The following is a 15,200-nucleotide window of genomic DNA, read 5'->3' on the forward strand; positions in this document are numbered from 1 at the left end:
GTTCCGTGACTGTGCAATCTAATGAAATTAGTGACAATGATCTGGTCCCTACAGAAAAGAGCCTGTCCCCAACTCAACGACTCACTTCACTTGACTCAACACCATTTAATCCGCCGGGCTATCTTGGGGAGCTGTCATTCATGTCTCCTTTAGACACTGATGCTGATCAACCATTACCACAACCATTAGGAGAATTCCATGCCCGATTCTCCATTGAGCTCATGAAGTCGATGGATGCAGAGACACTGCCACCAAAAGCTAAGGTTGACGCGTTCACCGATGCTTATTTTCAACATCTTTATCATCGTGCCCCTGTTATTGACAGAGCGGATCTACAAACGGAGCCATCAAAGCTCTTATCCCAAGCCATATGTATGGTTGGCAGTCTGCTACGCCACCCAGGGATTCAATCTCCCCTCCAAGAGAGCGAAGAATATTACTGCAAAGCGAAAGCATTGTTATATGCTAATTACGAGGTCGATCATCGCAATATACTAAAAGCGCTTTGCCTTCTCATATTCAGAAACGTCAGTCCGCCAAAGGTCCTCACCTTGGACTGTTCGTGGCAATGGACGGGACTGGCAACACGCCTCGCCTATCAGATGGGTCTGCATCGCGAGTCTACGTATTCCAAGCTCACAAATCCTGGAAATGCGCGTCGGATGATGTGGTTTCTGTTTGTATGTTTAGTGAAGACATTTTCTGGCTGGTCTGCTAACATCGTGACTAGGCGCAGGACAAACTGCTAAGCGCTTGCTTTGGACGCCCATCGTTTATTCGAACCGCGGAATTAGACTTGCGGCCGCTGCAGCTCCAGGACTTTGAGCGTCAAGATATTCAAGCCGAGATCTTTATTGAATATGTCAAGCTTGGTATGATAACAGGCCACATGGTGGATTGCCACGGTCGGGAAGGCCAGCCACAGTACGGAGAGGTATTTGCCACTGTGAAACATTGAAAACATTCATGGTGGGCTGAAGTTCACGCTGAGATGTGAAATGTCGAGCCAGGGCTGATGCTTTGATTTCTACAGGTGACTGCCATCCTTCAATCGCTACAGCAATGGATCAACAATCTCACCTCTCAACTACGCCTTTATGATGGCAATGATCGACGCTATTTCAGGCGAGATGTTTGCGAGCTACATATCAATTACTTCGTCTGTGTGGTAGTCCTTTGCCGTCTCTTTGGTACTTCACTTCCACCAGCCACAGCATCCGCCGTTTCCCTAGTGGCATCTTCATGCATTAGCCACCTATACGAAGAGATTATCTTCCGCGACGAGATCAACTACATGATGCCCTTGAACAACTGGTTTCTCATGGTAGCCTGTGCTCCGCAAATTCAGCAAAGCTCCACCTGTCAAGGCAAAGACACACTTTGTACCGAAGAGCTGAAAAAGCTGATGACTGCGCTGCGATACATGAATTTGAAATGGCCCCCAGCGAGAATTTTACTAGCAATAATTGAGCGATTGGCTGCCAAAAGTCACCAAGAGATGAATTCGCTCGGCCAAACTCCAGATTCTTCGCTGCATATGGACTCTTTGTCCGAAACCTGGTCACGAATACTTCCCCATTCTGATCTGAGGGCTTTGTTTCCGTTTCCTACCTCGCTTAGCCCCCGTATACAGCATCCGGATGTTGGGAGCGAAGACACTGCTGATTATATGGCTCTTGAAAGGATGGATGATATGGGAAATGATGATTTGGATTGGATTTTCCATGAATATCAGCTCGGCTACATGGAAGCTTCGCTTAATTGATCTAAGTCACGAGTTGAATTGATAGACCCACGAAATGAAAAAATATTCAGGGTTGAGGTTTGAACTTTTACCTGCCAGATGCCTTTTTAGAAGAGTGCCTAGTCTATTGCTGTGAGAGACTTCTCAGAGATGGCTTTCGAAAGGCTTGTTTCCCCACGGGAAAAATTGCATCAGATCTTGGAATAGCTTCGGGTCACCTTCGCACATCTGAGCGTCTACTTTAATGCGACACAGAAGTAGACTTCTTAATTCAGCTTTGGCCACTTTGAAGTGTAGTCCCGGTTTCTCCAAGGATGTATTCCCCGAAAGGATCCGGTAACTCAAGGCACCATTGCTCAGAATGAGGCGCCAGGTCTGACCTTGATCCGACAGCGTGACATCAATCGCAAAAGATTTGCCAGCTGCGCGTATACCATCAATCTGAACAGAAAGAGAACACAACCACTGCTCCACGCTCAACAATGGATTGAGGTCCACCGTTTTGGTGCTCTGTGGCGATGGTGTAGTGGTGCTTTCAGGCGCCAAATCCGCTGCACCAGTTAAATAGAAGTTTCGCCAAGTTGCATTCAATGCTCCGAATCCAAGTTTCTTAAACACCGAGCTGAGTGCACTACGCGCCCGGGTATGCTTTGGCTCTGCGGCAATAACATGCCCCAGCAGGGTAGCTGCAAAGCGCAGATCATCCTTGGCGGCGAATTGTTCCGCTAGAGTGATAGTTCCTTCGATACCACCCATGCACGCGATGTATCGCTTACCTTCTTCGGCGGGAGGGTGCTTCCATAGATTAACGGGATTCCCATCGAACCATGTCATGTAGCGGGAATAGATAGCCTTGATATTGTGGCTGAGTGATCCATAATAGCCCTGGAGATGCCAGGCGCTGTCAAGTGCTGGGGGCAGGCTGAGGGTCTCTGCAATTTCCACACCTGTCATTCCCTCGTTCATGAGGCGGACTGTCTGGTCATGCATGAAGGCGTACATGTCACGCTGCTCAACTAACATGCGAGTGATATCGGCTCTGCCCCAGGTCGGCCAGTTGTGTCCGGCCAACAAGACATCGGCCTCGCCACCGTATAGCACAAGGCTTTCATCAAGGTAACGCGACCAGGCTTTCGCATCCCGAACAAGTGCACCCCGGAGAGTGGAAATGTTGTGCATGCAGTGGGTTGCGCACTCGGCAATGTACAGTGCCTTGGTGTCAGGGAAGTAGAAGTTGAATTCCGACGGCGCCTCAGTGCCAGACACCATCTGGAAGACAATTCTGACACCATCCACCAGTCTTTCATCATTGGTATTTGAAATCAGAACGTTGGGTGGAATCAGCGATGTGGTTCCTCTCGAGGTAGCCATTCCCAGTCCACATCCTACTTGGCCCTCCACGCTCCTGGGTAAAGTGGTTCCATACATATATCTCGCCCTGCGCCTCATTGCCGGTCCGGCATAGATATTTTCGCTGGTCGCTTCCTCCATGAATCCTTCCGGGGCGACAATAGGGATCTGATCCTCCAATCCTGGTGGTAGGACTCCCCGTGCACCGCCGAAGTGATCGATATGCGAGTGCGAGTAGATCAAGCCAGTGAGAGGCCGATCCCCGCGATGTTTCTTGTATAGTGAGAATGCTGCTGCAGCACACTCATTTGATACCAGGGGATCGATTATGATCACGCCTTTTTCTCCTTCCACGAGCGTCATATTTGACAGGTCAAAGCCACGAACTTGGTAGATTCTTTGAGTGACTTTGAAGAGCCCATGTTTGACCGTGAGCTGGCCTTGTCGCCATAGTTTTGGATGGACTGTCGGTGGGCATTGCTGATCATTTTCCAGGAATCCATAAGCATTGTTGTCCCAAACAGTTTCGCCGGAAAGTGTCTTGATGATTCCTGGTTCGAGTGTTCCAAGGAATCCACGGGTTGCGTTCTGAAAGTCGGTCATGATAGCAAAAATCTCAATTTGAGGAATTATATTGATCAATCCATGGGGGATGAATGTCTTTAAATATTAAAAGAAGTTTGAATGTAAATCAAGAAAGTACCGAGTTCTGGGAACCTCAAAAGCCGAATATACCGAAGTTGGTTCGGCACCCCGCATCTACCCCATACTTTGATCTAAATCATACCGAAGTGAAAGAGCCGAGATGACAATAAAACCCCTGCAGATCTCGCCAAAGAGCGATTCAAGTGGAACTCTTTCTTCACACTCATCTACTATGAAAATGGATCACAAAGATTCTGAGCTTGTTGAGCAGTCTCTGCCGGTCGATGATGATCTCGGCTTCACACCTCGCGAGCAGCGCCATATCATTCATAAAATCGATCGGAGGTTGATTCTGGGCCTCGGTTTACTTCTTGCTGTTAGTTTGATTGACCGAACAAACTTGGGAAATGCGTCAATTGCAGGGTGAGGAGTGGACTCTATAAGCAAGAATACCGTTTGACAATTTTTAGGATGCAAAAGGATCTCCAGCTTGAAGTCAATTCCCGATATGTCAGTTTTTCGAACCTCTTGGATGGCCTGGTTGCTGAGTAAATAGTCCATCATTCTGTTGGTCTTCTTCATCCCCTACGTCCTCGTTCAATTCCCAAGCTCCATCCTTGTCCGCAAGATCGGCCCACGTATCTTTCTTTCCGCAATTACCTTCACATGGGGTGTGGTGATGATGGTATGTATTTTGAATGTTGATTGTATACTATACTGACCTTGACAGTGTTTTGGATTCGTTCATGACTGGAAAGTAATGATTGCACTCCGCATCATCTTGGGAATATTCGAAGCAAGTCTCTTCCCCGGGGCAATATATCTTCTTGCGCTTTGGTACTCCAGATGTGAGTCGCTCCATGCGATCTACAGATACTCAAGTTGACTTGACCAGATGACGTTCACAAGCGCTATTCCTCTTTCTATCTTCTGAGCACAATCGGTGCTTCTCTTTCTGGGGTCCTTGCCTACGGCTTCATGCAAATGGCAGGCCTTGGGGGTCTGTCTGCCTGGCAATGGATTTTTGTGATGGAGGGTCTCCTCACGTGTGTCATAGCAGCGATTGGCTACTGGCTACTCATCAGTTTCCCACAGGATGCACACAAAGCCCGCAATTTCTTATCTCCAACAGAAATTGACTTCATTCTTCGCCGAATTGATAGGGATAGGAGTGATGCAGATGATGAGCCTTTTTCGCTTTCTTCGTTTTTGGCACCTGCTTCGGACTTGAAGATTTGGGGATTCGGAATGATATTTTTGTGGGTCTGGCTTCGTTTATGCTATGTCTGGTTGCTGACTCTATCACTGTAGATGCAGCACTGTCGTGTCCTACGGTATAGCGTTCTTCCAACCCATCATTCTATCGCAGAAGCTTGGTTTCGGAATAGGAGCCTCACAGGCTCTGTCCACGCCGCCATATTTCTTTGGTGGTCTTCTCATGTATGCACAGGGGTGGGCAGGCGATAAATGGCATATCCGGAGCCCAATCATCATTTACAATGCATTGCAGACTATCGTCGGCTTATGTATTTTGGAATGGGTTCCTGCCCCTGGTGTGCAGTACTTTGGCATTTTCCTCGTTGCAGCTGGCTCCAATGCTACCATACCTGCCGTGCTTGCTTGGCAGGCAAACAATATCCGTGGCCAGTGGAAGCGGGCATTTTGCAGTGCTAGCATTGTTACCTTTGGAGGGATCGGGGGCATCATCGGAGCTGTTGTTTTCCGGTCTCAGGATGCACCAAATTATTTCCCTGGAGTGATGGCCTCAATTGTGTGAGTGACTATGAATCAATTGTCTTGGTTCTGATGCTGACCTCCATTCTCATAGCTGTAATGTTATAATACTTCTTGTAGCAGGCATTCTCGCGATATATTTCCACACATCAAATCGCCAAGCTAGGAAGGGTAGCTTGGTAATTGAAGGACTGCCTGGATTTGCCTATACTTTATAATTGAAACTCGGAATTGCTAGTACAATCAGATGATCTGACATTAGCACCTGAAGTGATTTAAGTTTTCTGCCTTCTAATGGGGTGCACTCTAGCATTGGATTATATTTTTGAACCTCAATGAACTTTTGTACAAATCCTGCAAATACTTGACTAGAGGAACAAGCCTTCACAGCCGGTGCAATAGAAACGCCTTATTTGGCTTCAGAGGCTCATCGAAGTACGTTGAAACCTCATGAACCCGTCCCATCTCCTCATCATCCCGGATGATCCTCTGTTGTTTCTTATACATACGCCAAAAGACAAGACTTCCGTGCATCTGTGTCACCGAAAACGCAACATGCAAAATAGGCGTGACAACCTTGAACGCAAGCTGCCATCGACTCCAAAGGCTGCCAAACAACCACATCGTAACAATTGTCTCGCAAAGCGTGCCCATCGCCGTTGTCATACATGATACGAGAAACAGACGACTGAGGAAATGGTGACGATCAGGATAAACGCGGTAAAGGATAATGGCGATATGTGGAAAGAACTCGGCAATGATATCGAAGGCACCTAGAGGAAAGAATTGTCAGACGAAGTCATGGATGTGATGCAAGGAGGAGAACTTACCCCACACAGTACACAGAATGAATTCGATATCGGCATCTGGCTCCCGCGCCAGCCTCAGACTAATCGCGATAGCAGACTGGCCTATAAGGATTGTACCGACGTGGTGTGCAACAGCAACAGGGGATAACTTGGCACGATAAATGAGCTCGGAGATGTACATGGCAATCAGGATTTGGGCCGCCACGACGAGCACATCACCCAGTGTTACCACAGAGCCGGGGGAGAAGAGGGTGTGAAAGGTTGAGTTGCCAAATCCAACGCAGATAAATGGGTATGCTGCAATGATCAGGATGAGCAGTTTTGTCGCTGCTGAAATGTGATGATTGATGAAGCCACGTCGATTGATCTCGCTCAGCTCCGTGTAGGTATCTCCGTAAAGCCATTTTATGAGGAAGCCTTCGAGGATGTAGAATCTGATCATAAATAGAACAACCAGCGCGACAGATATGATGAGAGCAGAGAATGGTGCGAGAACCGATATTGGTTCCAAGGGTTTTCTGAGTAGTGTCCCGTGTCGTGGAGAGAGCGGCGTAGTTGTTGACATGACGAGCGATAGGTGGTGGACTAGAGTTCCGGTTATTGAGAGAAGAACAAAAAGAAATTGTCGAAAGAGAAGAACAAAAAACAAAGTGTCGAAGAGAACGTAAGAAGAATATCAAGAAAAGAGTGGCCTAAGTTGGAAAGAAGTGGAAATGGGAAAGTTGGGGGTTTGACTTAAGGCCCCATGGGTAATTCTTAGTCTCTTAGACCCCTAAATGCTAAGCCTTGTGGTACCTGGAAGGCCCCAGTGTTTAAGGTTTGACTAGATGTCTCTCAAAGCTTAACTGTTGAAGTGATCAATTAACCAAACTCGTTCTTTCATCTGTTTCTAGACATATATATACTTTTAAGTTGATGCAATATGAGAGATATTTGAGCGCTATTCAGTCATAATATTGAGTTAGATCTCTGGATTTGATCTATTGACGCTGCATTGTCAGCTTTTAGCAATGCGGCTGCCTAAGTAAGACCCACAGTCATCTAACCACGGGAACTCCCTATTTGCGTCTAAATAAGCGGGCTATCTATATGCATGTAACCTTTGAAGTGAGACTTTTACGTACGGTCCTTAAGCTCAACCCCTTCTCCGTTTATCCTTCTCGCGCCACCAATTTCTTCCGTACTAAAGACAGTCTAGCCGCAAAAATCACCACGGCTCCAGCTAGGCTGCACACCCAGCAGATACATTGCAGGATAATAACTTCCGTGCCGGCTAATTATAGCACCCGTGATCGGTTTTCCCGTCAGCCCGGAGAATTTAAGCACTCCGAGGCCCATCCCCATATAGGATCCAATTTCTTGGGTTGCTCAGCAGTCGGAGCAATAGTAGCTAGGAATATCGCCATTACTGTTCCAGGAAAGAAACAAAATAGGGTTTCAAAAGCAATCATACCCTCCAGGGACCCAATGGATAGCCACGAGAGGATATGAAGCCCCAAATAGCCGAGGCACCGGCTAGTGTGCTAAACCGCCTGATATGGTTGGCAAGTGCCCCACCCGAAAGTGGCACAACCATGGATCCCGCATTCGTGATCGCGATCAAGTAGAAAGACATTTCCGCATCGATAAGATTGACTCGGCGTATGACGGAATATAGAAGAACGGGGAAGACATTTCCAGCAAACGAGAAATAAACCCGCGATTTGTAGTGAGTATGCTGGATATCTCCGCGCCATGAGAATGAGAGGTGGCACACACTTTCTCTTCGGAGTCTTCTGATGCAATGCTTACAGAGGTGACGATACTAAATGTCAACACAAGAAACCCGTGGATGCAGACCGACCAGTCAAACCCGAGTTGATAGTTGGTTTTTTCAAGCGTTCGGTCCAAGGCAATCAGGAATAAACGTCCGCGAGGAAGATTCACTCAACGATTTTCATGGCCAGCGAACGTTTATGGAAGAAACATTGATTGACTATGGTCAATGCTGGTGCCTACCATGTAAGGTCATTTTTAGGCCACCAAATACGCCCTTGCCCAGGATATGGTGATAGTAATCGGTGCAAAGACTGACCAGCATGACAGAGACAACGAATAGTAACGAACATGGCTTTATTGGCCCATTACTACCTGGTTCTGCCAGATTTTTTGACATAAACTGCTGAGGCATCTGTAATTAATTCTGTTGACGTATTTCAAGGGCGAGCGGCGCACACGGGCGAGTGGCGCATCACCCATCACCATAGTGAATGCCATATTTACTATTATAATGTTTCAACAACGGCATTCCTAGTATATTCTTATATTAACCGATAGACACGAATAAGGATTATCAGAAGAACATGTTCCTTTGAAATAAATTAAACTCTTTTTTCACTACTAGTTGATGACACCAACAATTGCATCGTCAAATAGGTGCGGTATATATCCTCCAGGCGTCAACTCGTGAAAATTCTCGAAACTCGTTGCAAACATTGAAGGGCCTCAAGTGCTATATATCACATTGAGAGAACTCAGCTTTAAGGAAAATTCTATAGCCTACTGTTGTTGAGACAATGAGTTGTAATTTATCGCATTTACTATGGTGTTTGTGATTGCGGCACTCGCCCTTGTGCGCAGCTCGCTCGTGAATTACGTTAGCTAAATATTTACCCATATTTTGGTTCAAAGACATACCACCTACTCTACTTTCTATCTTCTACATTATATTTTTTTGAAATATTACTATTTATCGATAGACCACTATTAACTTTCTTAGTCTGATAAAGCGATGTGCTCTAGCCGATCGTGTTCGAAGAGAACGGGCCGAGAGTCATAATCTATAGACTTCTGGTGTGCATTTGAGTAACTTGTGTGGTTCTAGATTATCCAGATGCTCATAATTGCAATATTTTTACATAGCAGGCTACACAATATCTTCGTTCCGTTTCAGGACTTGGATATGGAAACGAGACCTCAGGTCTGGGCCATGCCTTTATCAGCCTTCCTGAGCCTCGGTATGTAAGAGCAGGGATGGATTTAGTTCCAAAAAGTATAAGTCAAAATCAAAGCGGGGCAGTGTCGATGAGGCCGGGGTTCGAATCAGGTTCGATCCCCTACAACTGTTGGTTCCAACACATCTAGAACATCCAATCATGACGGTGCCCTCATCCAACACGAATGGCGTCAACCTTATTCGCTAGGGACATGGAATTCACCCTGAAAGCTGATAGGAGCTGCACAGTAGATCTTCTCTGCGACATGTAAATCAGTGCTAAATAGTGGGTCCTCTCCACGACACTATTTTTTCTCTGCGACACTGGTTTCTCCGCGACATGAAAACAGTGTCGCATAGTGAGTCTTCTCTGCGATATGTGATATATAAAACAGGGCATTCTCACCCTCTGAATCCTTGCCCCCACAAGGTCTGAACTTTTCATTCTTACATATACACCATGTCTTCTTCTCTAAAAATCCCATCTGAAATTGATTATGACACTACTAGAGCTGATCCATTATATGAGCGCCAGTGGTACTTCAATCTGTCTTCCCTGATGGATATCGAATGGAATGCTTCCTCCAACGGCATGGTGGGAGGCTATCTTCACGAAGAACCCATGATTCCCTTCTGCTTGCCTCATGATGGGACCGCTTCGTATTATGAGGATGCAATCGCGGGTTTCAACGACGCTTTTGTCCCAAACAACTTCCCCTCACAGAACCAGTAAGATACCACAGTTACCCTATAAGATTTCAAAGCAAAGACTGATACCATTTTGCTGTAGGATGATGACGCTGTCCTCGCCCTTTGGCCCCAAAGACCCAATCATCCCAGGTGCAGGATCCTTAAAAAATGCTCTCTCTCTTATGGCGAAATATTTCGCTGCAAAATCGGCTAGCAGGCTTGAAGCATTGGAACATCTGGAGCGAAATTTTGACTGCTTGTCTAGTCAATTTCAGAATCTGAAGCGAATTGTTGACTGCGTGTCTAGTCAATTTCAAGATCTGAAAGCCCAATTCGGAGTACAAGTTCAAGTTCTGAAAAATCAAGTTCCTGTTGCTTCAAATGATATCAACCATTTGCATGACCGGCTTTCTTAAGTCAGAAGCAATGAGAAAGAGTCTTTGTAATTTTGAGCTTCGATTATAAGCAACGCGAAAGAGCTCGAGAATTGATAGGATTCAATGGTTTCTTCATGCTTCAGTTCTCTGATAACGTCTGACATGCAATTACTCAATCATGTTCATAGTTTAAGATGCTTTAAATACTTGAATTTCATCTTGACGCTCTTGTGCCTATACTGATAATACGTAACATCAGAATCTTCCACCATCTTCACCATCTCCATCGGCTTGCCATGATGCATGGCCTGTCTGAGCCAAGCCTGATAGCGCCAGATCGAGTGACCGATACGGGTACCCAGTTCCGCGGCCCTCGAAACTATGATCACCGGCCTCTTTCAATATGATTCGTAGAGTCTCTTTCCACTTCGGACAGGCGATCGACTTGGGAGAATTTCGGGACATACCACAGAAGAGAAACACACTACGAGCTAATTTGACGTCTAGATCAAGTATCGACCTGTTCTCACTGCCTGTAACCGTTGGTCACCAACGGCGCGTAAGGATGGACATGGATTGGATGCGCCACCCAAAATGAATGGCCAGCCCGAAATTGAATTACCCCAAGCTGAGGTCGCCGAAAATGATGAAAGCCATTTCCGCGTCTTTGTTGACAGCCGTTCCATAAAATACATTACCATTGAGCCAGGCATTTACAACTCTGAAAATATGTGTTTTGGCCCTTCTTTAGTGCCGCTCTTGCCAAGATTCCCCCCGGGAGACTGGAATGATGGGCTGGTGGCTAAAACCCTCTTGACGGCCGACCGCATTTTGCACGTGTCTCCCTGACCCCATTCTCTGGCGTTCAGAACACCTGGCATGAAATCTTTATCGACTATTCGGAGCTTTTGGTCGGTCGAAAGCTACGAACGGGTATCTATGAAACCAGAGCTTCGTCATTCCATGATATTGTCGTTGTAAAATTCGCTCGTTTCCCTTGGGAGGTGCAATATATTGAAAATGAAACCACGGCGTATCAATGGATAGTCGGCCATGATATCGGACCCCGATTCTTGGGTCACTTGACTGAAAACGGTCGAGTAATTGGGTTCTTACTGGAACGTATTACCGATTCTCGGCACGCTGGCGCTCAGGACACTGAGATCTGCGAGGAGGTATTATCTCGACTGCATGATTTAGGGGTCCGGCACGGGGATACCAACCGATCTAATTTTCTTGTCCGTGATTCGAGGGCTACTTTGATTGATTTCGATACAGCTCAGAAATTTGCTAATCGTGAAGTGCTTCTACAAGAGTTGAAAGATCTAAGCATGTGCCTCAAAAGTTCATCAGGCCGAGGAGGTGGGGGCGTTCTTTGAAATTTCAGATGCTGGAATCACGACAGTTCTTTCAGGTTCGCAGAAGGTTGGAAAAGAAGAACCTCGTATGCTTAAGTGATTAGACCATATACTCTCCATATCTAAAGGACGCCGTATACAGTTAAATGATGTTCCTGGCCTGGAGAATGTTGACATAAGCAGCGAAGTTGACAACGGCTTCCTGTGCGATCTCCAATGTAGTGCCATCTCGGCAGAAAATCAGATTAGGACCTGTCTGATGAACAGAGACGGGACACGCCGAAGCCTATCAGTTAGTCGAGGCCAAAGCCACCCAAGCGAAACAGAAGTTTGGGTCTTACGATTGCGTCTCCCCATAGGTATTTGTGTGATTTTCTAAAGCACTTCCGACGAAAGGTTTGCGTCGACTAAACTGATCTGTTTTTTACCCATGGGCTATATAGCCTGTATCATCCAGCTATGTACATCCATAATCAAGTCATGTGCAGCGGAGTCTCTCATCTCTCATTGTTCAATAAGAGAGGAGTGATTGGATGCCTCAATCTTTTACACTTCAACTTCAAACACGTATGCAACTAGCCCACCCCCAACCAAGACAACTCCTGCGATGACAGGCAGCCCAAACCTACTCGCCAAACTGAACGGAACCAGAGCCTGGTTCTCTGGTCGAAGCATTTGTGGATAGAAATACCAAGTTGAGGTGACACCCAGCCATGCCATTGCCCAAAAAAAACCAAGAACTTTTTGCCATAACGGTGGAGGAGTTTTCATCAGATTCTCAGCACGATTGGTTCCCGTACAGCTTCTCCACGTCGCCTTGATGCCATCCTCAATGACCAAGCCCAATGGAGCTGTCAGGAAAAGTAGCATGGCACCAGACTCTTGTACCGGGATACCTTGAATCACATCAAGGATGACATGCAGTCCACCTGAGAAGACAAAAACAAGGAGAATGTTTGTATATCGCTCCAATGGGGATCTAGAAAGGCCCAGCATGTCACGAGTAATACATGTGCTCACAGAGACGAAAGGCTCGCGCACCAATTGATGCCAGAATTTGCTGCGATCTATTAGCACATGATATCTTCCACATATAACAGGGAAGAATCTACATACCCCCAGAACCCTCTCAGTGAACCAGCCTCCGCTGCCCGTCCAAACAGAGGGGGACAATTCGACGGCGAGTCCAATCCAAGTCCAACAAGAAGGATTGAGAATACGCGATGATGCAAATCAATAAGCATCCTGCTCACCACGAATCCAGCGACCAGATTAGAGATCATCCGTTCAATCCACTGCTCAACGGACAAATCCCACTGAACAGTCGGCGGTAAAATTCCATGCTTTCTCTGCTCCTCCGCCTGCTGCAAGGCAACCGTAGCAAAAATATCCAGCGCCAGATACTGCCACACAGCGATTGCGGAATGACGAAGCAAAAATCGACCACGAGATGGCTCTTTCATCCCCCTTTTCGTATAATACGCTGGTTGTGTGGGCGCATTCTTGATTTGCCAGGGCGTGTTGATGCCACGCGGCTGGGTAAATAGTCGCGTCGCATAGTAGAGACGCGAGATAAGACTGTGACCTTGCTTTGGGGGGAGGTCAGAGCTGTCTTTTGGATTTATGAGTAGAAGGTTTAGGGATTGGAACAGGACTGTCACGATTAAACGTGCTAGTTCACACCAGATGAAGCCTGGTCCCAAAGCTGCTGCCACGCTTATAGATCGGTGCGCGGTGAAGATCAGACATGGGATTGAGAGGTAGCGGGGTATTGAGTGTTTGGCTGTGGTCAGCAGGAGTATACCTGGGATTAAGCAGTGGGCGGTATAGAGGCATGATATTTCCACAATTGACGATAACGTGTCAGGTCCCATTATAATTGAGCAGCGTATGTTTTCCCTGAAGGATTTTTTGCTTCCCCTTTCCCATGCATGAAATTATTGGTCCAACACTGCTTATGGGAAAAACCAATTGTGGTTAGCGTGATAAAGGTTAAAACAGTAGTGATCGTCGCATCTTAGATCGTCAAATTCAATTAAAAAGCTTCCCTTCTATCAATAACTATACATTGATCCCACACGAATCAAAGATAAACATAACAAAACGGACCAGCCGTCGTACTCATCAAATCCCTCAAAACCACTGGTCCCCGATTCCCATTCGCATAACCAACATTCAGAAAGTAATCCAAAGTCACATTGGCAGACGCAGGCGTATCCATCAAAGTACTCGTCCCAGAGATCTCATCCTGCCTCTTCAAATCCATTTTCTGCCAAATCCACCAAATCCGATCCACCATCCCATGATGATGATAAAATGCCGGATCCCCCGCACTAGCATCCGCATCCCGTCCCGGATCCCCACCCATGGCGAAATGTCCCCCACCATGTAACCCAGGAGTATCACGCTGGCCCTGCATTTTATCCTGCAAGTCCCAGACTATTTCGCTCTGTGTGATCAGATCCACGATCGAGGTGTAGTTCACATACAGCTGCAGGATGGCAGTTGTTAGATCCCGTTTTAGACAGCGCGGGTTGTAGTCTAGTGGGTTTGACATTCGGGTTATGTTGTCGCCTGGCACGGCGAGGTAGGAGGGGCCTAAGTTGACGGTCAGGTGTTGGAAGGGGCCGCTTGTTACGCAGCCGCCTCCCGTTCCTGGTGGAAGCCAGAGGGGTGGGTAGGGGCCTGGGATTCGGGCTCCGATGGGGGCTTCGTTGAGGATGTGGGCGCCGTTTCCTGAGAGGGAGGTTTCAGTCCCGTCGAATAAGCTGGATTTCTCTAGGTTGTCGGCGTCTGCGGCCCAGTTCCAGTATCTGGATTTCATCAGATAGGCTTGAATTTGGTTGGCTTTGGGTATGCTTACGGGTAATCTCCTGTGTAGTTGCATTCATTGCGGAGGGCTTGTTCGTATTCATAGATGAAATATCGATGCCATGCGAGAAACAGACCCTGCCTCTTTGTTAGCAGGATGAATGAACTTGGGATGTGGAACTTACATCGCGATGGACGTGATACGCTTGACTGATGTGAGTGGCGACAAAGTCATCGAATCGTGATCTGGCTCCAGGGGCCAAATGACTCGGCGTGATAGACCGTGCTTTGGTCAAGCAGAGAACCGATTTGATATAAGACTTCTTCTCGGCAGAAGTAAACGCTCTCCAATTGCGACGAACTCGCAAGTTTTCCAAGGTGCACGTATTGTTCTTCTTTGACGAGTCCTTGATAATCGTGTCAATCGATGTCTTCAAAGCATTCTGTGCCATTTCTTCAAGTTGGGCCGCTGCTTCAATCATCGTCGGATCTTGATTAAACGTACGTACCCCCCAAACCGGACATGTCAGTATCACCAAAAATGAAAAGAACAAGGCAACTATATTAGCCATGTTGTCTTTCGGATTGAGTGAGTTAACCTGACACTGATTGCGTATACACGTGGCTCATTATGAGTCCCTGACTCAAGGCTAGAAGGCCACGCGAGGATTATATGCTGTGCAACTCCAGCCCGTAGCCTCGGAGAGT

General features: G+C 46.9%; 7 protein-coding genes across 7 annotated transcripts; 3 read left to right on the forward strand and 4 right to left on the reverse strand.

Moving 5' to 3' along the window:
• Positions 1-140: 140 nt before the first annotated feature.
• Positions 141-1,765, forward strand: N7520_008220 (fungal specific transcription factor domain-containing protein; the record flags this gene model as incomplete). The annotated part of the gene is made up of 3 exons (XM_057142154.1): positions 141-680; positions 731-934; positions 1,034-1,765. 3 exons carry the CDS (start codon positions 141-143, stop codon positions 1,763-1,765), a joined length of 1,476 nt encoding a protein of 491 aa, XP_056996160.1.
• Positions 1,766-1,888: 123 nt separating this feature from the next.
• N7520_008221 (alkyl/aryl-sulfatase) lies at positions 1,889-3,697 on the reverse strand (the record flags this gene model as incomplete). The annotated part of the gene is made up of 1 exon (XM_057142155.1): positions 1,889-3,697. The coding sequence occupies one exon, from the start codon at positions 3,695-3,697 to the stop codon at positions 1,889-1,891; it is 1,809 nt and encodes a 602-aa protein (XP_056996161.1).
• Positions 3,698-3,899: 202 nt separating this feature from the next.
• On the forward strand, positions 3,900-5,691 carry N7520_008222 (phthalate transporter; the record flags this gene model as incomplete). Its single annotated transcript, XM_057142156.1, is given in 7 exon segments — positions 3,900-4,162; positions 4,210-4,279; positions 4,296-4,424; positions 4,470-4,587; positions 4,635-4,998; positions 5,051-5,512; positions 5,568-5,691. 7 exon segments carry the CDS (start codon positions 3,900-3,902, stop codon positions 5,689-5,691), a joined length of 1,530 nt encoding a protein of 509 aa, XP_056996162.1.
• A 166-nt stretch (positions 5,692-5,857) lies between these two features.
• Positions 5,858-6,847, reverse strand: N7520_008223 (uncharacterized protein; the record flags this gene model as incomplete). The annotated part of the gene is made up of 2 exons (XM_057142157.1): positions 5,858-6,246; positions 6,304-6,847. 2 exons carry the CDS (start codon positions 6,845-6,847, stop codon positions 5,858-5,860), a joined length of 933 nt encoding a protein of 310 aa, XP_056996163.1.
• A 2,869-nt stretch (positions 6,848-9,716) lies between these two features.
• N7520_008224 (alpha-galactosidase A precursor) lies at positions 9,717-11,702 on the forward strand (the record flags this gene model as incomplete). Its single annotated transcript, XM_057142158.1, has 4 exons — positions 9,717-9,985; positions 10,047-10,284; positions 10,831-11,121; positions 11,193-11,702. 4 exons carry the CDS (start codon positions 9,717-9,719, stop codon positions 11,700-11,702), a joined length of 1,308 nt encoding a protein of 435 aa, XP_056996164.1.
• A 525-nt stretch (positions 11,703-12,227) lies between these two features.
• N7520_008225 (wax synthase family protein) lies at positions 12,228-13,144 on the reverse strand (the record flags this gene model as incomplete). The annotated part of the gene is made up of 2 exons (XM_057142159.1): positions 12,228-12,741; positions 12,798-13,144. 2 exons carry the CDS (start codon positions 13,142-13,144, stop codon positions 12,228-12,230), a joined length of 861 nt encoding a protein of 286 aa, XP_056996165.1.
• A 620-nt stretch (positions 13,145-13,764) lies between these two features.
• N7520_008226 (tyrosinase family protein) lies at positions 13,765-14,974 on the reverse strand (the record flags this gene model as incomplete). Its single annotated transcript, XM_057142160.1, has 3 exons — positions 13,765-14,494; positions 14,545-14,630; positions 14,678-14,974. 3 exons carry the CDS (start codon positions 14,972-14,974, stop codon positions 13,765-13,767), a joined length of 1,113 nt encoding a protein of 370 aa, XP_056996166.1.
• Positions 14,975-15,200: the final 226 nt, after the last annotated feature.

This window comes from Penicillium odoratum (assembly GCF_028828045.1).
Source record: "Penicillium odoratum strain IBT 22623 chromosome Unknown utg000005l_segment0_segment0, whole genome shotgun sequence".
Classification (NCBI taxonomy): domain Eukaryota; kingdom Fungi; phylum Ascomycota; class Eurotiomycetes; order Eurotiales; family Aspergillaceae; genus Penicillium; species Penicillium odoratum.